Source organism: Hydractinia symbiolongicarpus, chromosome 8 (genome assembly GCF_029227915.1).
Source record: "Hydractinia symbiolongicarpus strain clone_291-10 chromosome 8, HSymV2.1, whole genome shotgun sequence".
NCBI classification, from domain to species: Eukaryota; Metazoa; Cnidaria; class Hydrozoa; order Anthoathecata; family Hydractiniidae; genus Hydractinia; species Hydractinia symbiolongicarpus.
Window position 1 is genome coordinate 6,235,565 of NC_079882.1, and position 25,628 is coordinate 6,261,192.

At 33.0% G+C, this 25,628-nt stretch overlaps 2 protein-coding genes across 6 annotated transcripts; both read right to left on the bottom strand.

Moving 5' to 3' along the window:
- Nucleotides 1-316: 316 nt before the first annotated feature.
- On the bottom strand, nucleotides 317-20,332 carry LOC130655595 (cys-loop ligand-gated ion channel-like). 5 transcript variants are annotated; one of them, XM_057458364.1, is made up of 7 exons: nucleotides 16,987-20,332; nucleotides 11,617-15,552; nucleotides 5,938-10,189; nucleotides 4,392-4,485; nucleotides 1,705-1,881; nucleotides 1,019-1,132; nucleotides 317-685 (listed from the first exon to the last, which is right to left on the bottom strand). In XM_057458364.1, exon 1 carries the CDS (start codon nucleotides 20,043-20,045, stop codon nucleotides 18,591-18,593), a length of 1,455 nt encoding a protein of 484 aa, XP_057314347.1. In that variant the 5' UTR covers nucleotides 20,046-20,332; the 3' UTR covers nucleotides 317-685; nucleotides 1,019-1,132; nucleotides 1,705-1,881; nucleotides 4,392-4,485; nucleotides 5,938-10,189; nucleotides 11,617-15,552; nucleotides 16,987-18,590. The 5 variants fall into 5 exon arrangements, with proteins under 5 accessions (XP_057314347.1, XP_057314344.1, XP_057314345.1 ...); XM_057458361.1 differs by having other exon boundaries at nucleotides 16,983-20,332; XM_057458362.1 differs by having other exon boundaries at nucleotides 5,938-5,996; nucleotides 6,066-10,189; nucleotides 11,617-20,332.
- A 137-nt stretch (nucleotides 20,333-20,469) lies between these two features.
- Nucleotides 20,470-24,536, bottom strand: LOC130655604 (membrane-associated progesterone receptor component 2-like). Its single transcript, XM_057458373.1, has 3 exons — nucleotides 24,211-24,536; nucleotides 22,405-22,523; nucleotides 20,470-22,080 (listed from the first exon to the last, which is right to left on the bottom strand). Exons 1-3 carry the CDS (start codon nucleotides 24,485-24,487, stop codon nucleotides 21,931-21,933), a joined length of 546 nt encoding a protein of 181 aa, XP_057314356.1. The 5' UTR covers nucleotides 24,488-24,536; the 3' UTR covers nucleotides 20,470-21,930.
- Between the last annotated feature and the right edge of the window lie 1,092 nt (nucleotides 24,537-25,628).

The window sequence follows — 25,628 nt, forward strand, 5'->3', positions numbered from 1 at the left end:
CTGTCGATGTGAACAGAGAGTTAGCTCTTCTCTTATTATTGCACATGCGCAAACGACTATTTTTTCTGTTATACCTGTCATGTGACAAACATTAATTAGCATATTTACCCAGTGAAGTTTAATAACTGAGAGTAAAAATATGTAACAAACATATAGTTAAACTAAGTATCGTGTGTTTTTTGTTTGATCTGTAAAAGAACTTGTTACTTGTGTTGACCAAGACTGTGCTATTGTCATAACCTGATACATGTCCCATATTGTGGAAAAATCTGCCAAAATAGTGTAAAAACTGGACAATCATAGGCAAAAGTCGATGTTGGATTTAAAACAAGATGTAATATATTTGAAATAAGTTTTTTACTCGTTATGTATTTACAATATTAACGTCACTCAAACGTCAGTAATAGGGCACATACGGCAATTTTCCGTCGTTATTACTATAACGAAATAGGTTAAATCTTTGTGTCGGTATATAAATACAAACAACATTTACAGCTCTTTTAGTATTCTCCAGTATAAGACTCGATTACTTTTTCGTCTTGCTTATCCCATCAAAACAACAAAAAACCAAAAAAAATTGGCGCCAGCAATTATATGATGCAAGCTAGGGGTGTATTTTGCCAATTTTTATGTGTAATGAATTCTTCCATCCAGAATAACGACATATCTGAAGCTTTTGGACATGCTAAAAAAATAAATTAGAACCATTAGAACCTCGTGCAATTCTTACACGAAACTTGAATATTTTTTCGGAAAAGATAAGAAAGAATTTCACCACAGGAGGGAAGTTAATAACACTTTAATTTGTGATATATGACGGACTTATCATAGTCACGATAATTGACATGCAAATTTTCTTCATTCACTACTATTTTCACAACATACAAGTTTTTGAGATGGTGTGCGGGCTCGTTCGATAACTGTTTTTGGTTGATATCGTGTAAGATAATCCGCTGAGGATAATGTTCTTCAGACACGAAATGTCATATCAGTAAGAAACAATAAAAACATAACTCACGTTTATGGCAACGTTTTCCGTAGAAACCACTCCCTGAACATAAACATTGAAATTTTGTAACTCCTTTCGTTGCTTTACAAACGCCATTATGACATGGAAAACGTTTGCACGCTCCTAAAAAAAATGTAAACAAGAGCTTAGCATAGATTTACCTTAGCCTTCTCTAAAATTCGTTCCCGCTCTTTTTCTAACAAAATCGAATGACAAAATGACGTAGAAGCCCTGGGAAGTAAAGTTGTCTTCGTGAGCCTTCGTGTTTTACTTTCTTGGCGCTATTCTTGTTTCAAAGTGATAGGGAATATTTTTGTTTTTGATTAGCTGGATTAAGATTCAAGTTATTATCCTTTTGAATGAGAGATGTTGAATTGAAAAAGATGTAAGAAGAATAACTCGGGTAATCGTTAAAGTTATGTCATCTATAGGTGAAAATTTAAGAACCCAGCTTTTTCGAGTTTGTTTGTATAAGAACAAATTTAGAAGAGCATGAAGGCTGAAATTGAATAATTTGGGAACATCTGTTTTTAAACCTGAAAAATGAAGTTAATTCCTATTTTCATTTTAAAAAATCAAAACTTTTATAGAAATACGAAAATAAGGAAAAAATTGTGGAGCATTAATTATCTTAAATCCGATGTTTTTTATTTGCCATTTAACAAATGGTCACTGGTACTGCTAAGAATTCTCACCTTCAACTTTTGACACGGCTTTCATGCAAGATGTCGCACTTTTGTATTTGAATGGGTTCTCACATCGACGTCTCGTTTTACACAGACATAGACCTAGCGAAGGCCGGTAGAAGCAACCGTAAAATTTCTTTGCTTTCTGACATTTTGATTTTCCATTTTGTTTACAGTAAACTGAAACTGAAGAAAAAATATGGGGACGATCATACATTTGTAACGACACGATTTAAAACGGTTCCCGTGTCAATAAAAACAATTTTAGCAAGTAAATAGAATTTTAATAAATTATCTCAAAGAAGTCCTACGACTGGAGACCAGAGAAAATTTAAGGACCTCTAGATCATTTCACGGGCTAACGACTAGGTTGAAGAAAGTTACATGTATTGAAAAACATAAAAAGAAAATAATGTCAGTAAAAATTTTCATCAGACAGTTTTCTGAAGAGAAACAAAAATTTATTTAACTTAATTTATTTCCTCTAATTTTCAGCGCAACATTGTATTCACTAATTTTTGTTTTTTTTTCTTTAATTTAATGCGACTATGGATTTTCCTCTGATTAGAGTGCAACCAGATCATTTGAGAGACATGTTTTCATTAATTTTGACATTGAATCAAACTTAACTTAATAAAATGCCACAAGCAGATGTAACAGAAGCAAATAAGTATAACGAAAAACGAAAATTGATAAAAGAAAGAAGTAATAAGAAGAAAGAAAATAGAAAAAATAAAAAATAAAACTAAAAAAATTGTTATTTTTTTTTCTAATTTTAGCACGATCAAGGTCAATTTTACTCTTAATTTTAGTACGAAATTAAATATCCGAAACAAGATAAGATGCGACCCTCCGAAAATAATTATTTTTTGGTCGCACTAAATTAGAGGAATGACGGTATGTTTTTTGACAAATAGGTCGGTATTCTTTTTATTACGAATCCCATTTACATGAGGCCATCCCCCTTTCTTACATAAGAAATGAAATAAGTACTAAGTTGCTAATTATTAACTAATATCATGCACCTAATTACTTCAAGCAAAGTAGACTCAACCTCCGCTCTGTGTGTGCTTTGTTTTATCGTCTTTCAGACCAGAACAAAATTGCAAACGAGGCTAGGGTCAGCGGCATTCATCATAAATACCAAATATAGAAACAACAGCACCTTATTTATTATGAAAGACTAAAGAGGATATTTATAGAAGTGTTGTCATAAAACTCCGCCTTTTCAATTCACCGAATAATCTTACCGCCCGAGATGCCGTCCCTATTTGTTCGTATTTTTAATCTTTGGGAAATTAAAAAGTGTTATGATATCACACGTATTAATGATAAGCTCTACCAACTGACTAACTCCTTTCCGTCTGTCTTTTCATTTTTTGATAATAAAAGAAGCCGCTAAAAGGGTTATCATTAGAACGAACTACACAGAACTACACAGTGTCTACCTAGCTTCTAAATAAGCGGGTTGTAAATATGACTAATAAATCATCAATTTCAAATGAAATGTTGGCGATTTTCGGTGGGATAAATAAAGCCGCAATGAGTGAACGAAGGAATGTTGAAGAAGAAAAAATTAAGAAGTGTGAAGTTGTGATTCATTTCACCGCTGCATAATGAGGATTTATATTCGAATGTTTATGGTGTAAGCAAAATTCTGTTTAAAAACATTAAACGTGTGTGATGGGGAAGCTATTTTCTCTCGAAATGTGTGATTTTTATCTTAGTTGTTTTTATAAACTTTCTTGTTTGATGACGGAAGTTTCGGAAGCCACATGTCGACCTATGTAAAAATCAACAAGTGTACATAACGGAAAAAAATTGACTGTGATTTAAAGGAGAAGTCATTCCTATCAGCAACCACAGTCACAATCAAATACTTTTGTTTCTGTGTTTTCTGCGTGAATACATGGTTTCATTACAACTAAAAATTCTCTTTTCAAGTTTACAAAGTTAAAAAAAATTAAAAATAAGAAAGTTATTCAGACAGATCAAATTACCGAGTAAATAAGGCTTGCCATTGAAGACTTTGGTGATTAACCAAGTGTAATTTTCGCTTTGCGACTAATCTATGTATTTGCTAAAAAGTTATATACAGGCTTGTTCGTGAAATTTTATCAGTTTAAATTTTCTAAATTCGTATGGAATTGAGAAATATTTTGTTTTTAAAAGTTACGACCTATGAAAGGAAAACACATCGTAGGCATATACACGAATCTGCGTAATAAAATCAATATAGGTTAATAAATATTTATTCATGGCACTGCCTGTCTAAAATGCAGCTCAGAAATTCCATAGCCCTGTCAGATAGATAACAACATTATAATTGAATTGTCCGTCACATTTTGAACGCGTATTTTTTATTTTTCATTTTTTCTTTGGTATTGGTATTGTTTCTCCGCACATTTCAGAACAGAATAACCAATACTTATAACTAAGGCGTTTTTTGTAAGTAACCCAAATTTTTAAATAGCCTCGAAATTCTCAAGGCTAAGTATAAGCAAAGACGGCAGTTTCTCACTAATAACTTTAACTCAAAATTCCTTGTTTTCCTGTTGCAAAAAAAAAAACGTGTTTCGATAATAGCATCTACTGCGTGCTTATACTGCGCTCTGTAACATAAACATCTATGCCTATTTCAATATGTACTAGTCTATGAAAAACGCATAATAAAAAATAAATAAATAAATACATACCAACAGTGAGAAGCAACACGCAAAACGTTGTAAGTTTCATATTTTTTTTTTAGTAGTTCGATTCTTTTACTCGATAATCGATTTCTTCTGTCCACTTTAAAGAAAAATTCAACTGTGAATAAATAGCGCTCACAAGGTTTTATCAATGAAATTGACAATAATACTCACCCGGACACAAATATATTAAATAAATAAAGTAATATGACCCCCTGGTAATGCTATTTTTACTTGCGTTTCCGTGCAATAACAGCACAAAACTTCTTAAGGTCAATGGAATATTAAGCGGGGGTCAAATGTTGTTAAGAAAAACAAAAGATTGATGAAGACGCTGTATTAAGGTGTAGATGCAAAATAACGACGTTCTGAATCTGACGGACGTCATTTTCAAGAAAACAAATATAACAGCTTTTATTTGTTTACATACTTGACTCCCATCCAAAACAATTTAACTGCTTATGTCGATATCATCAAAGCACGGATCACATAAAAAGGTTTAGCAATTTTTCTTTTCAAAGAAATAACAGTTAACATTATAAATTAATTATGAATTATTTTTATTTCTAATTTTTTTTAAAAAAAGGATTATTCCAAAAGCTTTTTATAATTTGAAATTTCTACAGACAACTAAAATTTTCATCCTTAATTAACCTCGCGTGAATTAATTTTCACCAATTAAATTTTATCCTTTAGTTAGTTTATGACGTCTGGTAAACACTAGCTAAAAAGTAGCTTACGTAACATGGCTTTAACTTTCTCTTACAATCTCCTTCCCAAGGCCACACATATCCAAAAGCGAAAAAGAAAATCTGGGGACGAGATTGGCAGGCACTAATAATTTTATTTGAAGAAGATGGGAGATTTGCCAATAGATCAACCTCGTTCCTAGGGCCTCCTGTCACTTTCTGATTCGTTATGACAAGAGGAACGAACACATTTGTGTCGCCATTTTTCTATAAACTAAAGAAGCCACTAATTAGTATATTTCACTATTGCATGATAAATTATTTTCACACCATCCCACAAAATTTCATTGGTGATATTTTAATGTGTCTAACTACTTTCATTTCATTGGAACTGAGTTTCATTTTTATTTAATCACTATCCAGGACACTGGCGTCGGACGGCGGCCCCAAAAGTAGTTGGAACAAAGGAACAAAGAGTATCATTGAATGTACCTCCGTAGCGGTTGTTGCACGAAAATAGAGCGCGTTGGTGTCATTACCTATATAATCAAGATTTTTGCTACTATTTTGAATTTTTTATTAAAGCTTCGTTACCAGTGCTGCGTTTTTTTGCCAATATTATCTTCGCATACTATTGTGGTAAATAGTTAGTTTCTATCGTTCAGTGTATTTCGTTGTAGAGTGGAAACTCCTTTTAAGCAGACACTTACGGAAACAAAGATTTTGTCCGCTTTAGAGAGGTGTATGCTTGGACAGGTTTTGCTTTATTTGGCAAGAAACGTGAAGAAAATTATACTCCAAAACCGGAAATCCATTAGGTTTTAACAAAATTGAACGAAAGAATGGTGTTCCGACAAGATTACCGGCTTGAATCCGTCGTCTATATAATAGTTTTCAGCTTCAAGCGCCATGACGTCATATTCTAAAATAAAAATATTCATAAGAACACAGTCGGAATATTTCAAGCATGCGACAAGAAAGGGCGTAGCACCTCTGAAAGAATTTTTAGAGGACTCCTCCCCCGCCAAACTCGGTCTGATAGGGTTGATATGGGTTCGGCTCGGGTCAATGCAGTCTCTTTTAACAGCCAAATAGATCTTACACATATCTGACGTCTCTGACACAACCTGTATCAAATGACAAGATGAGCTTAAACGTTTGGTTACTATGGCTTGACCTAGAATATCTTGTCTTAGCAATCATTGATTAATTGCAACGCTCAACTGAGGGTTATGTAAAAAGTCACATATGATGCAGTGGAAAAGTTGGGCTTTAAGACCTTCGCATGAAAGACTTTCAGTATTCAGCAAGATATTATGGAGTATACAGTTGGACGTTTCACACTGGATCACAATTATTTTACCACTCATATCAATTCATACACATGCTGTGTGAGATATATGCCGTGGTTTAACCAACCACAATACTAAAATTAAAAGTTAACCTTTCGGTGTCAAGCACCTCTTTTGCTATTCTTTCAGGTAACTAGTTTATTCCCAATAAAAGCAAAGCATTGATCAAGAACAAGGGTTTGTCTTGCTTATAAAGTAAGTCACATTGTTTTCTTGATAATGGAATTTGGCAATGTAAGTCAACATAGGCCTCCTTTTCACCTCCTCTGCTCTCGAATCAGATTTTCGTTGTAAACATTAACGGGTGAAATTGTTTTGTATACGTGGTTAGTTATATGCATAGAAGTCGTGGCAACCTCGTCCCCAGAGCATCTTGTATCTTTTTTGACCCTGGGACGTAGTCGTTGGTAATGTTATAATTAACCCGTTTTACTTTATCATCCTCACCATGTTTGTTAACATTGACTTCTCGTTTGAACCTGTGAATTTTTTTTTGCTTGATGTTAATATATAGCTTCTTCATTAAATTATTTTGTTCGACTTTGATGAACAATTCATTTGCGCAACTGGCAGATATAATGGAGATTATTTTGTTCGGACATTTAAACAGGGCGGCTGACTGACAAAAATACAAGTGTATTTGGCATGTAAGACTACTTGTATTTTAAAGTTATCAATTTTTAATCGCTCGCTGATGAAAGAATGAAGTTTTTTCTCCTTTTCTCAACAATGCTTTTCGCGTATTACTTTTTTTGTTTATTATTTTTTAAATTAGCGTCCCTTATCTTTATAGAACTGATAGCTTTATCGGTCATTTGTCTCACTTTAGTGTATTTTGTGTGGGAGTTGCATTTTTATTTGTGGTAGATAACTCTATAAGTAAAATCAGAATTGGTAACTACACCTTTTTTACATAAGCATTAAGTAAAACTAGTCGTTAGCCCGTGGAAAAATCCACGGGTTCGCTTGTCGCAGCTAAGTTACCATTTTGCGTGACAGACAGACGGACAGACGTATACGGGCATTATAATATGGACTAGCCGGGAAACCCGGCGTCGAAACGCCGGGGTAAGCCACAAGTCAAGGTGTGACCCGCCATTGAACACTATGTGGAGCGCTTAATAAGAGCCGTAAACTGTACTACACGGTCAGGTGGAGCGCTTTAGTACAGGTACGCAGTATGTCGTTAATCGAGTAAAGCGCACACAACACTATAGTGTTTCGGCTGTAGTGTATTTTTGAAAATATAACTCTACTGTAACTTTAGCCAAAATAAAAACACAATTTACAACCATTTGTTACCCCGTCATAGGAAAAACAATTGGTCAATTTTATTTTATTTTGCGAAATAAGTTTCAGTAAAGGTTAACAAATTAATTGTGACACTGGACTGAGCACTTAGTACAGGTAAATCGTGCGACACATGCGTTTAGGCTTAAGACCCTATTTAAAAAAACTATTGAAGCTTTGGTTTACAAAACACAGGATACACTCTGTTGAAACGCCGGGTTGAAGCCACAAGTAGCTGTGTTACCCAGCGTTAAACACCAGATTGAGTGATTAATAAGAACCGTCAACTGTGCCACACATTCAGGTAAAGCGCTTTAGTACAGCCATATAGTGTGTAGAAAATCAAGTGAAGTGCACACAACTTTATGGTGTTTCCGGTGTAATATACTATTCAAAAAATAACTTTCAACAACTTAGGTAAAATAGAAACCCAGATTACAATTCAATGTTACCCCATCATAGCGAAAGCAGCTGGCCAACCTTCTTTATTTTTCAGGGAATGTTCCCGAGAAAAGTTCAAAAAAATGTTAAGCTGAGCGCTTAGTATAGGTAAACAGTGTGTACTTTTTTTCTGTAAAAAACGTTATCACAACTTCGGTTAAACAGAAACACAGGAAACAGCCCATTGTTACCACCGGACTAAGCGCTTAGTACAGCTAGACTGTGTCGCACATGAGTATAGGCATAACACCATTTTTAAAAAAACTTTATCGCGACTTCAGTTTAAAAAAAATCAGGAAACCACCTGTCGTTATCAAGTTCAGTTAAAAAATATATATACTCAGCAATTTTATTTTTCAGCATAAGCTTTCATAGCAGTAATAAATTTGGTAGCTGCCTATAACTGCATTTAGCTACTTTCACTTTTTAGCCAGAGGTAGAGCTAAAAGGAGCTAGATAGGTAGACCCAACTTCAACATAAAATAAAGAACAATATACCAAACTGAATAAAAACTTTAAAAGAATAGGAATAAATAAAGATAGCTATAGCTAGCTGCCTCAAAATGTACGTTTTGTAGCTAGCCAAAAACTTAAAATTGGTTTGTTTAAGATTTATACGTAGCTAGAAAACGTGATGAAATATTCACCTTAACATGTGAAAACAAACTAAATAATCCTATAGGATAAAAAGTACTCAGAAGAAATAAGGAGGATTGAAAGGAAACCTATAAACTTCACACCATCACTTCCAAACCAAAATGGCCTTCGTAGGGGTAGCATGTTTCCTTCCGTCGGCATGTTGAGGCCGCGAAGCACTTGGATTGGTCATTAGTGAAAATGGAGCCTCGTGATTGGTTTATTACAATGAGCGGCAAAGCAAGGCCTGTAAAAAAACGGGGTCTGCCGGGGATTTGAAATAAAGCTGCAGGGCCGCGGGGATTTTCGGCGGGTCTCGCTACTTGCTCCGCCATGTTGCGCAGAGACAGACAGACGGAATACGGCTATTATTATAGAGACTAGTCGTTAACCCGTGAAAAAATCCACGGGGTCGCCCGCCCTTTATATATCGCACTTCGTGTTTCCGTAACAGGACGCAGCTTTCGCGGACAGACAGACAAAATACGGCTATTACTAGCCATAGTTACCACTAATGCGCCCCGAATTACAAATAACGATTTCAAACATTCAAATTTAGAACGGGATTTAAAATTAAAATGGAAAATGGTGGACGTTTGAAATCTATAAAAACTGCAGTGTTAGAACTTATTATTTTCGTTATTTTCGCATTTGGCTAAGGCTCTATCTATAAAGTTAGATCTTGATTAAATATATGTACACTTTAAACGCCTCTAGCCTTCTTGTTGTGTAATTTCACGTAATCATTGCTTTTGATTTTTGGTTAAAATTCGTTCAAAAGACTTACGCATACATTTTTGACTTATCAAATCTCCAAAAATTCTTGTGCTGTAATAACAAATTGTGTCTGAAAGCTATTCTGCTGAAACATTTTCCGCCAAATATGACGAATATGATAGAAATGCAGTACGGAATTGCATAGAGGCTTGTGAATAAGCTTATTGCCCAGGGGAAAATTTTTAAATAAAAAGCCCTGCGACTTGAAGATTTCCGTCATTAGCCTAAAAGATTCTGAAATTTGAAGTAGACTTTAAAACGGAGAACAATGGGGTATATAAACACATCATAAGTATCCTAATTCTCAATTATTATTGTAATTAACGTAAAATACAACTTGATAAATAAAAAATGAATTTTTTTTTTACATATATATAGTATATATTCTAAAACAATAGTTAAAACTTTAACTAGATTTTTTTATAACTGATCTCGAAAATTCCAGGATGCAGGATTGCTATGTATGAACTTCATGATTCGAATATATATAATAACTTCTGAACAATTTCAATTTTAATGAATTATTACTGTGTTAAGTTACCAATAAAATCCTTAAAAAATTTCTCTCGTTGAAGATTTTTCGAAAATGCTGATGGTGCATGGTTTGATAACAAATGATCTGAAAAAGAAAGTATATTTAAAATTGAGAAAGAAGAATACAATTTTACCAGAACTGAATTAATACTAGGTTGTTTAATTATTGTCTACTTATCTGATTTAAAGTTAGAATTTATTAAAAAGATACAAATCAATGCCATGTGATACACAAAAGGTATACTATATAAATAAAAATATATATATAAATTTAGTCAAGCTGGCTTTGATATCATTGTTAAACAAGTATAATATTAAGCAGGCGATACAAGATTTTCAAACCTGTGGACAATACAGGACTTATTTTGTCGAAATCGATTTATTGAATTTTACAAATTTGATTGTTTATTATCGAGGAAATTGATTGGTCATTGTTTTCGAATTGAATTCAACAAGTTGATACAAAAAAGAGTAGACACTCAATTAATAAATTTGTCAGATTTGATAAATCAACAACATCATTTATAATTTCAAGAAAAAACATGAAAAAGGGAAGAAAACAAAGAAACCTGTAACATACTGTGGGTAGCGTCTAGTTGTACTGCAAGGGCTAACTATGTTATGTTATTGGTTAATTTATCAGTTCAACTTGACTGTTCCGGGCAATGAACAACAATATTTTTTCATGATTCAACAAATATCTTTTTATATATATTCTTGCGGTCTGATTCGTGTCAACCAATCACGGGCAGCCATTATGAAATGGGGTACAAATGCCGTAATTAATGTTTTTGTGGTGAAATCTTCATAAATACAATACTGGATTTTTCAAGGAATTCTTTTTTTTTTAGTCAAATCTTTAATATGTTTTAGATACTGCTTAATTTTTGCCATTTTGCGACATTTTAACGACGTTTTACTTGTAAATTCTGTTTAAGTAAGGTTACTACTTTGAAGGTTTGACCGTGAAAAGTCCACTTTGTTCTCCATCGGATAGCAACGAAGGAGAACATTCTGACCGCAAGAATACATGATAGCAGCCTCACAAAGGTTCCTTTAGAAGTTATTTTACTCACCCAAAACGCCTATACTTTTTACTGTGTATGTGGCTTATCAGCACCCTCGTTGATAAAATTACACAGGGCAGGATAAAAGTTTTTTGTTGCTTCTGAAAAAAGGGACTCTAATGAAAGCACTATTTTGTGCAGTTCTAGCTTGATAGCTGTAGTACAAGTGAGAGTAGTTTTACGACTATTAACTTATAAAATGCAAGAATTTAAAAATAAGTATTTAGCTCCCTAGCTACATCATTAAAGCTATTACGACAAGCCAGACCATCGGGAAGGGAAGACCAACAAAATGCAAGCAGTTTTAATCATGGCCATACACGGAATGTTCTGTTCTTGATTGACTTTAAATTGTGATGCATTTATAAATTGCGGCCTTTGGATCAACGCCATAAACCGTTCTGAGTTTAATTTCATATAAAATATAAGTAATCCTTCTACTTACTGTTAACAAGTTTCGAAACAACTTGGACAAAGAAAAACAAACCTTTTCTTGAAGATAAATTCACGTGGGCTGCAGTGACATTTAAGCATATTAAACGAGACAATATTACAAAGCTTTAAATTAACATAACAAAAGAATCTCGATTAATATTTTTAATGGCAGTCAAATCTTCAGAGACAACAAAGAAACCGAGACAAGATAAGTTTTGCTCGATCAGTGTTATTTTTGTCTTGATGGTACCAAACACACAGGTTGTGTTATATCAAACCTAGGTTGGATGTTCGAGCCGAAGTTCCCCAGCGAAGTTGAGAGTAAGAAAAAAACTTCTCCCATACATAAAACTAGCCATAGTTACCACTAATGCGCCCCGAATTACTAATAACGATTTCAAACATTCAAATTTAGAACGGGATTTAAAATTAAAATGGAAAATGATGGACGTTTGAAATCTATAAAAACTGCAGTGTTAGAACTTATTATTTTCGTTATTTTCACATTTGGCTAAGGCTCTATCTATAAAGTTAGATCTTGATTAAATATATGTACACTTTAAACGCCTCTAGCCTTCTTGTTGTGTAATTTCACGTAATCATTGCTTTTGATTTTTGGTTAAAATTCGTTCAAAAGACTTACGCATACATTTTTGACTTATCAAATCTCCAAAAACTCTTGTGCTGTAATAACAAATTGTGTCTGAAAGCTATTCTGCTGAAACATTTTCCGCCAAATATGACGAATATGATAGAAATGCAGTACGGAATTGCATAGAGGCTTGTGAATAAGCTTATTGCCCAGGGGAAAATTTTTAAATAAGAAGCCCTGCGACTTGAAGATTTCCGTCATTAGCCTAAAAGATTCTGAAATTTGAAGTAGACTTTAAAACGGAGAACAATGGGGTATATAAACACATCATAAGTATCCTAATTCTCAATTATTATTGCGTAAAATACAACTTGATAAATAAAAAATAATTTTTTTTTTACATATATATAGTATATATTCTAAAACAATAATTAAAACTTTAACTGGATTTTTTTATAACTGATCTCGAAAATTCCAGGATGCAGGATTGCTATGTATGAACTTCACGATTCGAATATATATAATAACTTCTGAACAATTTCAATTTCAATGAATTATTACTCTGTTAAGTTACCAATAAAATCCTTAAAAATTTCTCTCGTTGAAGATTTTTCGAAACTGCTGATGGTGCATGGTTTCATAACAAATGATCTGAAAAAGAAAGTATATTTAAAATTGAGAAAGAAGAATACAATTTTACCAGAACTGAATTAATACTAGGTTGTTTAATTATTGTCTACTTATCTGATTTAAAGTTAGAATTTATTAAAAAGATACAAATCAATGCCATGTGATACACAAAAGGTATACTATATAAATAAAAATATATATATAAATTTAGTCAAGCTGGCTTTGATATCATTGTTAAACAAGTATAATATTAAGCAGGCGATACAAGATTTTCAAACCTGTGGACAATACAGGACTTATTTTGTTGAAATCGATTTATTGAATTTTACAAATTTGATTGTTTATTATCGAGGAAATTGATTGGTCATTGTTTTCGAATTGAATTGAACAAGTTGATACAAAAAAGGGTAGACACTCAATTAATAAATTTGTCAGATTTGATAAATCAACAACATCATTTATAATTTCAAGAAAAAACATAAAAAAGGGAAGAAAACAAAGAAACCTGTAACATACTGTGGGTAGCGTCTAGTTGTACTGCAAGGGCTAACTATGTTATGTTATTGGTTAATTTATCAGTTCAACTTGACTGTTCCGTGCAATGAACAACAATATTTTTTCATGATTCAACAAATATCTTTTTATATATATTCTTGCGGTCGGATTCGTGTCAACCAATCACGGGCAGCCATTATGAAATGGGGTACAAATGCCGTAATTAATGTTTTTGTGGTGAAATCTTCATAAATACAATACTGGATTTTTCAAGGAATTCTTTTTTTTTTAGTCAAATCTTTAATATGTTTTAGATACTGCTTAATTTTTGCCATTTTGCGACATTTTACTTGTAAATTCTGTTTAAGTAAGGTTGCTACTTTGAAGGTTTGACCGTGAAAAGTCCACTTTGTTCTCCATCGGATAGCAACGAAGGAGAACATTCTGACCGCAAGAATACATGATAGCAGCCTCACAAAGGTTCCTTTAGAAGTTATTTTACTCACCCAAAACGCCTATACTTTTTACGGTGTATGTGGCTTATCAGCACCCTCGTTGATAAAATTACACAGGGCAGGATAAAAGTTTTTTGTTGCTTCTGAAAAAAGGGACTCTAATGAAAGCACTATTTTGTGCAGTTCTAGCTTGATAGCTGTAGTACAAGTGAGAGTAGTTTTACGACTATTAACTTATAAAATGCAAGAATTTAAAAATAAGTATTTAGCTCCCTAGCTACATCATTAAAGCTATTACGACAAGCCAGACCATCGGGAAGGGAAGACCAACAAAATGCAAGCAGTTTTAGTCATGGCCATACACGGAATGTTCTGTTCTTGATTGACTTTAAATTGTGATGCATTTATAAATTGCGGCCTTTGGATCAACGCCATAAACCGTTCTGAGTTTAATTTCATATAAAATATAAGTAATCCTTCTACTTACTGTTAACAAGTTTCGAAACAACTTGGACAAAGAAAAACAAACCTTTTCTTGAAGATAAATTCACGTGGGCTGCAGTGACATTTAAGCATATTAAACGAGACAATATTACAAAGCTTTAAATTAACATAACAAAAGAATCTCGAATAATATTTTTTATGGCAGTCAAATCTTCAGAGACAACAAAGAAACCGAGACAAGATAAGTTTTGCTCGATCAGTGTTATTTTTGTCTTGATGGTACCAAACACACAGGTTGTGTTATATCAAACCTAGGTTGGATGTTCGAGCCGAAGTTCCCCCGCGAAGTTGAGAGTAAGAAAAAAACTTCTCCCATGCATAAAACAAACACTATATACCCGCGGTCCACTAAATGTGCGCCCCTTCGGCGGGGCGCAACTAGCCATAGTTACCACTAATGCGCCCCGAATTACTAATAACGATTTCAAACATTCAAATTTAGAACGGGATTTAAAATTAAAATGGAAAATGGTGGACGTTTGAAATCTATAAAAACTGCAGTGTTAGAACTTATTATTTTCGTTATTTTCACATTTGGCTAAGGCTCTATCTATAAAGTTAGATCTTGATTAAATATATGTACACTTTAAACGCCTCTAGCCTTCTTGTTGTGTAATTTCACGTAATCATTGCTTTTGATTTTTGGTTAAAATTCGTTCAAAAGACTTACGCATACATTTTTGACTTATCAAATCTCCAAAAATTCTTGTGCTGTAATAACAAATTGTGTCTGAAAGCTATTCTGCTGAAACATTTTCCGCCAAATATGACGAATATGATAGAAATGCAGTACGGAATTGCATAGAGGCTTGTGAATAAGTTTATTGCCCAGGGGAAAATTTTTAAATAAAAAGCCCTGCGACTTGAAGATTTCCGTCATTAGCCTAAAAGATTCTGAAATTTGAAGTAGACTTTAAAACGGAGAACAATGGGGTATATAAACACATCATAAGTATCCTAATTCTCAATTATTATTGCGTAAAATACAACTTGATAAATAAAAAATAATTTTTTATTTACATATATATAGTATATATTCTAAAACAATAGTTAAAACTTTAACTGGATTTTTTTATAACTGATCTCGAAAATTCCAGGATGCAGGATTGCTATGTATGAACTTCACGATTCGAATATATATAATAACTTCAGAACAATTTCAATTTCAATGAATTATTACTCTGTTAAGTTACCAATAAAATCCTTAAAAATTTCTCTCGTTGAAGATTTTTCGAAACTGCTGATGGTGCATGGTTTCATAACAAATGATCTGAAAAAGAAAGTATATTTAAAATTGAGAAAGAAGAATACAATTTTACCAGAACTGAATTAATACTAGGTTGTTTAATTATTGTCTACTTATCTGATTTAAAGTTAGAATTTATTAAAAAGATACAAATCAATGCCATGTGATACACAAAAGGTATACTATATAAATAAAAATATATATATAAATTTAGTCAAGCTGGCTTTGATATCATTGTTAAACAAGTATAATATTAAGCAGGCGATACAAGATTTTCAAACCTGTGGACAATACAGGACTTATTTTGTTGAAATCGATTTATTGAATTTTACAAATTTGATTGTTTATTATCGAGGAAATTGATTGGTCATTGTTTTCGAATTGAATTGAATAAGTTGATACAAAAAAGGGTAGACATTCAATTAATAAATTTGTCAGATTTGATAAATCAACAACATCATTTATAATTTCAAGAAAAAACATAAAAAAAGGGAAGAAAACAAAGAAACCTGTAACATACTGTGGGTAGCGTCTAGTTGTACTGCAAGGGCTAACTATGTTATGTTATTGGTTAATTTATCAGTTCAACTTGACTGTTCCGTGCAATGAACAACAATATTTTTTCATGATTCAACAAATATCTTTTTATATATATTCTTGCGGTCTGATTCGTGTCAACCAATCACGGGCAGCCATTATGAAATGGGGTACAAATGCCGTAATTAATGTTTTTGTGGTGAAATCTTCATAAATACAATACTGGATTTTTCAAGGAATTCTTTTTTTTTTAGTCAAATCTTTAATATGTTTTAGATACTGCTTAATTTTTGCCATTTTGCGACATTTTAACGACGTTTTACTTGTAAATTCTGTTTAAGTAAGGTTGCTACTTTGAAGGTTTGACCGTGAAAAGTCCACTTTGTTCTCCATCGGATAGCAACGAAGGAGAACATTCTGACCGCAAGAATACATGATAGCAGCCTCACAAAGGTTCCTTTAGAAGTTATTTTACTCACCCAAAACGCCTATACTTTTTACGGTGTATGTGGCTTATCAGCACCCTCGTTAATAAAATTACACAGGGCAGGATAAAAGTTTTTTGTTGCTTCTGAAAAAAGGGACTCTAATGAAAGCACTATTTTGTGCAGTTCTAGCTTGATAGCTGTAGTACAAGTGAGAGTAGTTTTACGACTATTAACTTATAAAATGCAAGAATTTAAAAATAAGTATTTAGCTCCCTAGCTACATCATTAAAGCTATTACGACAAGCCAGACCATCGGGAAGGGAAGACCAACAAAATGCAAGCAGTTTTAGTCATGGCCATACACGGAATGTTCTGTTCTTGATTGACTTTAAATTGTGATGCATTCATAAAATGCGGCCTTTGGATCAACGCCAGGATCCGTTCTGAGTTTAATTTCATATAAGACATAAGTATAATCCTTCTACTTACTTACTGTTAACAGGTTTGGAAACAACGTAGCTCACACAAAAACGAATCTTTTCTTGAAGCTAAATTCACGTGGGCTGCAGCGACATTTAAGCACATTAAACGAGACAAACAAAGCTCCATATTACAAAGCTTCATATTAACATAACAAAAGAATCTCGATTAACATTTTTTATCGCATTCAAATCTTTAGAGACAACAAGGACACCAAGACAAAAAAAGTTTTGCTCGATGGGTGTTTTTTTTGTCTTGGTGGTACCAAACACACTGGTTGTGTTATATCAGATCCGGGTTGGATGACCGAGCAGAAGTCCCCCGCGAAGTAAAGAGTGGAAAATTTTTTTGCCATACACAACACAAACACTATATACCCGCGGTCCACTAAATGTGCGCCCCTTCGGTGGGGCGCAACAAACACTATATACCCGCGGTCCACTAAATGTGCGCCCCTTCGGCGGGGCGCAACAAACACTATATACCCGCGGTCCACTAAATGTGCGCCCCTTCGGCGGGGCGCAATTAAAGAGACTAGTCGTTGCCCGTGGAAAAATCCACGGGTTCGCCCGTCCTTTATATTTACCCGTCGCAACAAAGTGGATAAAAGTATATCGCATTTGATATTCGTGTTTCCGTAACATCATTTTCTAACTCAGCGGGGGGTCCGCGCAGAGACAGACAGACGGAATACGGCTATTATAATAGAGATGAGCTTAACCTCGAATATGTAGCATTTTGAAAATATAACCCCTGGTATGTTTAAAATATCCTTAGACTGTTATGCAACAGAAGTTAGGTTTATATTAGGCGAAAAAATTTCAATTCTATTTTTTGCAATTGTTTCATACCAATCCTATGTTAATTTTTATTGTTTTTATTTATATTTTTAATCTCGAAAAAAACTTTAAAAGGTTGAGAAAAATATTGAGTGAAAAAAAAAATTAAAAAGATGGCGTCATTAACAAATTACTGAAGTCCTTTTTATATTCATTATTATTTTTATCAAATTTTACTATATAAAAGGCTGTGTAAGTGCATAATTTTATGTCCTTATCTGTTCCTGTTTCGGAAGATAGAAGGGGGATGGGGCGGAGAGGATCACCTAAAAAATCCCGGCTCCAATAAGGCTAAATATAATGATTCGTGAATGGATAAGCGTAAGATATCAAAATTAAAATAAACACGTATTAAATGAAATTTATTGGTCGGCATTTGTGACTTTTTAAATAAAAGTGCTAATCTGCTGAATTTATCTAAGAAGATGGTTAGTCTTGTTTTTATGTTTTATATTCTTTATAAATTTGTTCAAAATCCCTTCTATTTTAAAGAAACTTTTATTTTAAGGATTAGCTGTATAAAAGAGACTAATAAAAAAAGGAAAAATCACAATAAATTTCCTTCTTCATTTTAACTTTCGTAATTCTTTTTTCTCGTTTTATTCTTTTTTTTTTGCAGAGTTACCCAAAAGGAAGTAAGCCATTTAAACATCCATCCACATGAATTAATAAAAACTTATTGCGAGTCAATTTCGTTACCAGCATCTTTGAGAAATTTCGGGCCTTAAGGTTTGGTGCAAGCATGGAGGTAGTGCAATGAAATACGTTTGTTTAATTCTTACGACACCATTGTTCCTTTAATTTGAAGCTGCTCTTCTTCACTGCTGTCAGTATCTGAACATAAGAGTCCGTTCTCTTTGCGAAAACACAACTGCGGAGATACTTCGTGTGGGTCAAAACATCTGGACGACTGAATGGTATCTAAGAATGAAAAACGCCTATTTGAGCTAGTCTTACGTAGATATTGCTTTCGTGGTAACTGAGTTGAATGCGATACATATCCTGAGGGTGCTAACACTTCTTCCTCAGGGATTGTATTGTTATAGCAGTTTGGCCCGTTTAGAACTGGATACTTTAAAATTTCTGAAGCTTTTCTCAACGTCTGTGTGATTGAAAATTCACCAATATAGCGTTCTTTAAATTTGGCGCGCGATCCCTTCACTGCTCTTATAGAGGCGATGATGAAGACAGTTTGATATAACACGTATACAACAATCGAGACAAGTAAAAATGCAGAGTCATACTTGTCTTGTTCATCTTCGCCTACTTTACCGACAACTGCGTTTTCAATAGCGACAAGAAATATAAAAGCGACGTTGAATAAAACGTATTTGTCAAGTAGTGTCAAATATGAAACCTTCGGTAGTATAGACGAAACAAAATTCTTGAATGCAACTACTGTTAGTAGCAGAGTCAAACTCACGCTTAGCCTCTTTCCGATGTCGTCTCGATCAATTGCGAACGAGGTAAACGCAAGAAAGGAGATCATATTAACCATTGCGGCAATGTTCCATAAATAATAATTATACTTTCTCTGCGCGTGCACGTGAAATTGAAAAAGAGGCTCTCGAATTTCTGTTGATATGGTTTCCTTTGTCTCTTTCATGTCCATGACGTCACTTAATATATACTGCTGCAACACCCACTGTCCGCTATCAGCAAAATTTGAAAGCGCGCTTGATATGCTGTTGCCGATACTCATTTCCTGCCGAAACTTCACTACACTATCACTCCAGTATGAAGACACGTGAATACTTAACACTTGATCATCAAAGGGAAAGCTTGTGATATCAAAAGGACATTTAAATCGACCCTTCACACGATATGACCATTGAATCATGATTTTCTTTTTCACGGCATCTGTGAAAACCACTCTCTTGTTCAACGAGCTTCTCATTTCCACAGCATTTGGAAAATATAATCGTGGATTCCACATCTGATCCCAATCGATATCACCCGACGGATGTCTCTTATAGAATGTTAACTTCTCAAACCAGTTAGCCGATAACAAAAACTCGCACACCATTTCTTGTCGTAACGTGTTAATGTTTTCGATACTATAGATAAACACTCGTAAATCAATAATCACCTGATCCTTCCTGCACATATAATTCATTTTCTCCTGCACGACTTCGGATTTGCGTCGATCTCGTACCTCGTTGCTACCATTTTTATTCCGTTCATTAATCCCGCACATAAATGATGTTTGGATGCTATCGGAGCTAACCGACATTTCAAAAACAAGTCAAATTTGTTGCTGATATTCTTCGACGTTCATAGTTTAGAACCCATATGTTAAAAATAAAACAAAAATTGATCCGTGATATTCTGGAGAGAGCAAAAAGCAGGTGAAGTTTTGCTGGATTTATTATGAAGGTGCAGCTGCTGAAAAACCTAATTTCTCCTTTCACAGAAGTTTTTTATTTTACAATGAAGATAAACCTTTCGCAGTCCTGTTTTTGTGATTGTGGAGACAATCTTTTTCAAACATTTTCTTTTATCTCCACAACTGAAGCGAGTTTGAAACGGTCTTTTTGCATAACAAAGTTAAATAAAACGTTTTCTCGTGGGCACATAGTGAGCAAAGAGCTTTGGAGTGTTAGTAATAAAACAATAACAACAACAACAGCATCAACAACAACAACAACAACAACAAATAAAATTGATTCTGGAAAATTTCATTCAACTAAAAATGGCGGAAAAAATATACACATTTATGCATCTTCTTTTCCATAATTTGCATAATTCCTTCCACTGTAAAAACATATCAACTTTGTGAAAAATTCTACAAACTTGACTCACAAAATAATGTACAGTCAATTATTAATAAACCACAAAGTATGACAACTAAATAAGAAACAGGCACAATAAGATGACCCATCACGTTCACTAAACAGTACGCTTTCAAGTTTAAACAGGTCGATTTAATGTAACTTCGCTTTAAAAACACGGTTTCTGATGAAATCCATGAAACTACAAAACTAAAAATCCGTCAAAAAAATTTTTAAAAGTGTTTGGCAACGATACTCTAACAACTGAAAATCTTGCACAGTTTCGTTTTTTCTCCGTAACACAAGAAATCTCCGTCACCGTAAGATTTAGTTCTGCGAATTTCCACGTTTTAAAAATTTGTATTCAAAAGGATATCTTTGTGTTGTTTTTTCATTCAACCAAAAATAACAATAAATTTGAGATAAACAAGAGATTTATTCATTGCAAATTTCACTGTATATCTGCACTCGCGAAAGAAATCGCAATTTTTTTTAATGTAAAAATCCGGCATCAGATGTATTGATGATCTATGCATATAATTCACATTTGCTTAAATTTTACAAAAGAAAAGAATATAATTACAACTGCATTTAGCGATATGCAGCGCCTACGTACAAACAAGAAAAAGTTCTAGTTCCACGATACTCAATATACGCCTATTCTTTTGAATATTCGCTTTGGGAAAGAAACACGCGACTTTGCTCGACATAAACTTTAAACAAGAAGCCTAAAGACATGTCTGGAGTGCCTCACTTATCCAAATTACTGCACAGTCCACACAAGTATTATGTTTCCGCCCTTTTAACGAAGAACATCTATATTCTCTTTTGCTGTCCTCTTAATAATTTTTATTGTATTTTAAAAATCTTATTCAAAAGGCAGTTTTTTTTTACATATTTTAACACCTTATGCATAATTCATCTGAACAAAACAAAAATTTGCCACCCCCTCTTTTAGCACGGTTATTTTTATACACCAAACTAGATTGTGATGGAACAAGTGCAATAAAATCGACGACCGGGTACTAAGTTCGTTTTTGCTTCTTTGGAGAAGTTTCCTTTCCTCTGTTGGAGTAAAAACAAACTTAGTTTCCAACGGTTAGACACCCAGAGAATACGAATTAAAAGCCAAGCTTAAAATAAAAGTCGCGCTTTAGATGGTCTACTCAAATATCGTGTTTAAAGAAAATTGTCCTTCCTACAGTAATCACCAATTAGTTTCTAGTCTCCTCATCAACTACGAACAAGACTCCAAACAAAAAGAACTGCAACATAAATTGATGCGAACAACTTCAGCAATGGTAGCGGTTACATAGGGTTTTAAGGGATTACTTGCAAGCACAGCAATCAATCAAATTTCTTTCCTGCTTCCGTTTGCAACTCGTCTTCTGATTCTTCCGCTTGATAGTTATTGTGTTTCTCGCCAGGTTTTAACAACTTACCAAGCAAGATGTACTTATCATTAAACTGGTTCTCCCACTCCGACACCGACTCCATCTAAACATCGACCAGTGAATTGAAACAAAAAAAATTGAACACAGTGAATACACCTTAGTATCGGACAAACCGAATGTTGTCCAAATTATTCTTAGCATTTCAAAAACTTGAAGCTTAATGTATGATGCTTGTATTGTGCTGAAACCTTCAACAATAGATTTTTGCATGAGTATGAAACATCGAGCATAATTATGCACCGTGCCACTTTAACCAAAAGTTTGAAAGTTTAATAAACTTGACTGGTATTTTTGCGAACGCTCAATGCAAACACTCATACAAAAAAAGTAAAAAATCGCAAAATATATTAGAGTATAGTATCGTTACCTGCATTGAGTTAAGGTCTGATAAATCATCATATTCGTCTTTTATGGCTGATTCATGCATGGAAAATGTAGCAAGAGATCTGCTTCCATCACGGCCGGCGATCAAACTATACGGTCCATCTACAAACATGAAATTTAAATACTTTTAAAAGAGAAAAAAAATACCGTAAAAAACAGGTAGATCTCAGTTGTTATTATCTGTTAGTCATCTTTGACTTTCAATTTTTGTCGTCTGCTTTTAAAATTTACTGCCTTTACAAACACGTCCAAACCAACCCATTCACCAGGATCCCTTAGATATACCTTACATAAAAAAAAGTCCTATTTTTGTAAGGACGGACACAAGGTTGACTATCAAAAAAATTATAAAAAAGAAAATTAATTTTCTCACGATTTAATTTTCGAGAAATCAGCAAATTCTAATTATTTGGGAGAATTAATTAATGTAGTGGAAAAAGACATGAAACAAAGACTGCCAAAATTGAAATTCATATCACTATTATAACTTAGTAATTACTTAGTATTTTAACTAAGTAAACCAGAAGGAAAAAAACGTTCTTCAGAGAAAAAAAAAACGTTTTTCAGAAAGAAAAAAAGAATCTGAATTTTACTGTAATTTTACGTCGGAACTAAACTCCTAAAATTTGTAAAAACTAATTTCAGCAACAATTTAAGGTGTCTGTTAGCAAAGATATCAGTTATTTTTAAAATTTTTTCACAAACATTATCGCCAATAAAAGCAAGATTGTTGTGTCTTTGCTTAATCACATTTCGACTATAGGTAGGTATTACATTATTGCATTAAAAAGGTAAAGGACATTCTGATTTTAACTGTTTTTCCAATGTCCAAATCTCTCTGTTGTGTTGTTTAAAGGTGCTTTCACAATCATATTTTACATTACCTATTGTCGTAATCATAATTTTGACAGTGAAACATATATTTCTGATAAAAAATATCTAAAAAGTGAAAAATTCAACAACTTTTTTAATCATTTTAAAACCGTACTCTGTGTGCTAAAGTAGACGTCTTCAAAATTAATAGATTTCCGCATTCGTTTGGATCAGGCCCTTAAATTCTTTATTCATAGTTACATTGTCACCCGAGGCCTACTAAATTGCAGATTTACATGCACATACAAAATTCTTTTTACGCAAATCGTGCAAGTTAATATGAATACATAGTTGCAAAACTAACGCTACAAACCCGACATAAAAAATTGTCTATATTAAATTCTTATGCTTCAAGTCAAAAATTAAAATGCTACATTAAACTCAAGGGCAGTATTTGTCCTTTTTTTATTTAAAAACAATATCAAGTCACAAGCCAAACAAGCAAAACTTAGTTAACCAGTCAACAAAGAAAAATCTAAATAAAATTTTCCATTGTGTGAGTCAGGTTCTTTTTAATGTATGGCTATATCTCAGAAAACAAAACTGAATGTGTTCCTTTTTGGAAATGTTTAGTGACTAAGAACAAAACTGTGAAACAAAAGAAATCGCACAAATGACATTATATACTGTATTTTGCAAGCACAACTAGACTTTGAAATAACACTTCTGTATCATACAATGAACTATGGAGCAGACATTTAGTGATATTTTTTATTTTTTTTTGTCTTAAATCTAGACCACAACAGCCTCTCTTGGTTAAAGAAGGGATAAACTTCTGAAAACATTTTCCAGGACAAAACAACAAAAGAACAATAGTATTTCACAAAAGGTTAGGTTCAAATACATTACAGGGGGCTCGACATGTCACAATAGTTAATCCTATGAACCTTGTTATTGAAACACCAAAATATATTACCTGGTCCATAAAAACTCTTTCCTGCTGTTACATCAAAAACTTTGCCATTAACAGCAATTAATATTCTTTCATTGTCTTTACCATTATATTTTCTAAGCTCCTCAATTGTAAAATCTCTTTTCTTCATGGGTGGTAACTCTTCCACCTTAGGCTCTATATATGCTGGTTTAGTTTTGCTCAGAATGAATCTCTTGATCAGCGATACCATGATAATTAATATAACAATTTGAACAGGCGTCGTAATGTAACTAGATACTGTAGACAACAGCGAGTCCATGTTTTATATTTCAATTTACCTTTAAAAGCAAGCAACATAGTAAAATATGTATATTACATTCCTGCCACAGTGAATCATGACAATGGATTCTTTATAAAGTATTCCCTAGATCTTTATAAAAAAAAGTGAAAAGGAGCAAAAGCAAACAAGGGATGCACATATGCATTTAAGTTAGCAATATGGAGTAATAAACACTGTAATAATTAGTATGAGAGAAACTTAAAAGAAAATACATTAAGCTTGAGACTAAATATTTAAGGGCATGCAATCATAAATGGAATCAGGCATACAATTATTGGGCCACAGTCTGTTATAAAAACAAAAAGTTACTTCACTAAAAATGTAGATTTATGACCAAAATACCAAAAAAGATTCTACAACTGCAATCAATTTCTATATCTATTTTACGTTATCATGTTTTTTTTTATAAAGTTATTTACTTTACTAGTTTCTCTAAAACAGAGAAAATATATTAACAAAAGGATCAAAATAAAACCATAATTAAAAAAAATATTAAAAATATAACACTTTTTTGCATCTGTTATAGCTTGTGTAATAAAAATTGTAAAAAATAAAAAAAAGGTAAAACTTTTTATCTTCAATCTTATTACTAAAATCTGGCATTTACTAAAAATAAATTTCTAGATATCTGGCTACAACATCTGTTTATACTAGATACTTTTTATTCACCTGTAGCTTTTTAAAATGTTGAGATTCTTTACAAAGTGATTAACAGTATAATCACCTTTTTATCATTAAATATTAAAAGTCTTGCACATTTGATAGTGCAGAAAACCCCATTCCGTTTTAAACTAAAAATTAATTAAAAATCAGAAATGTACTAGTGTAAGAAGTAAACCTCATTACAGCCTGGAAGCACAGCGGACAACTGTTGTTGATTCTTCACAATGTTTTAGGAATGTCTCATCTGGCTTTATTTTAAAGTTTATACAACACAAAAACAAGAATTTCATTATTAAGATGAAATAATCAAGCAGGACGAACTAATAAAACTAAAAAGAACTAATAAAAAAAAGTTGGATTCACAATTTTTATACTTCCTTCATAGGATAGTACAGAAGAAGAAAGAACATTTCTGTTCGCAAATTGCAAAAAAAATTTGAGTCATCCTACAAATAAT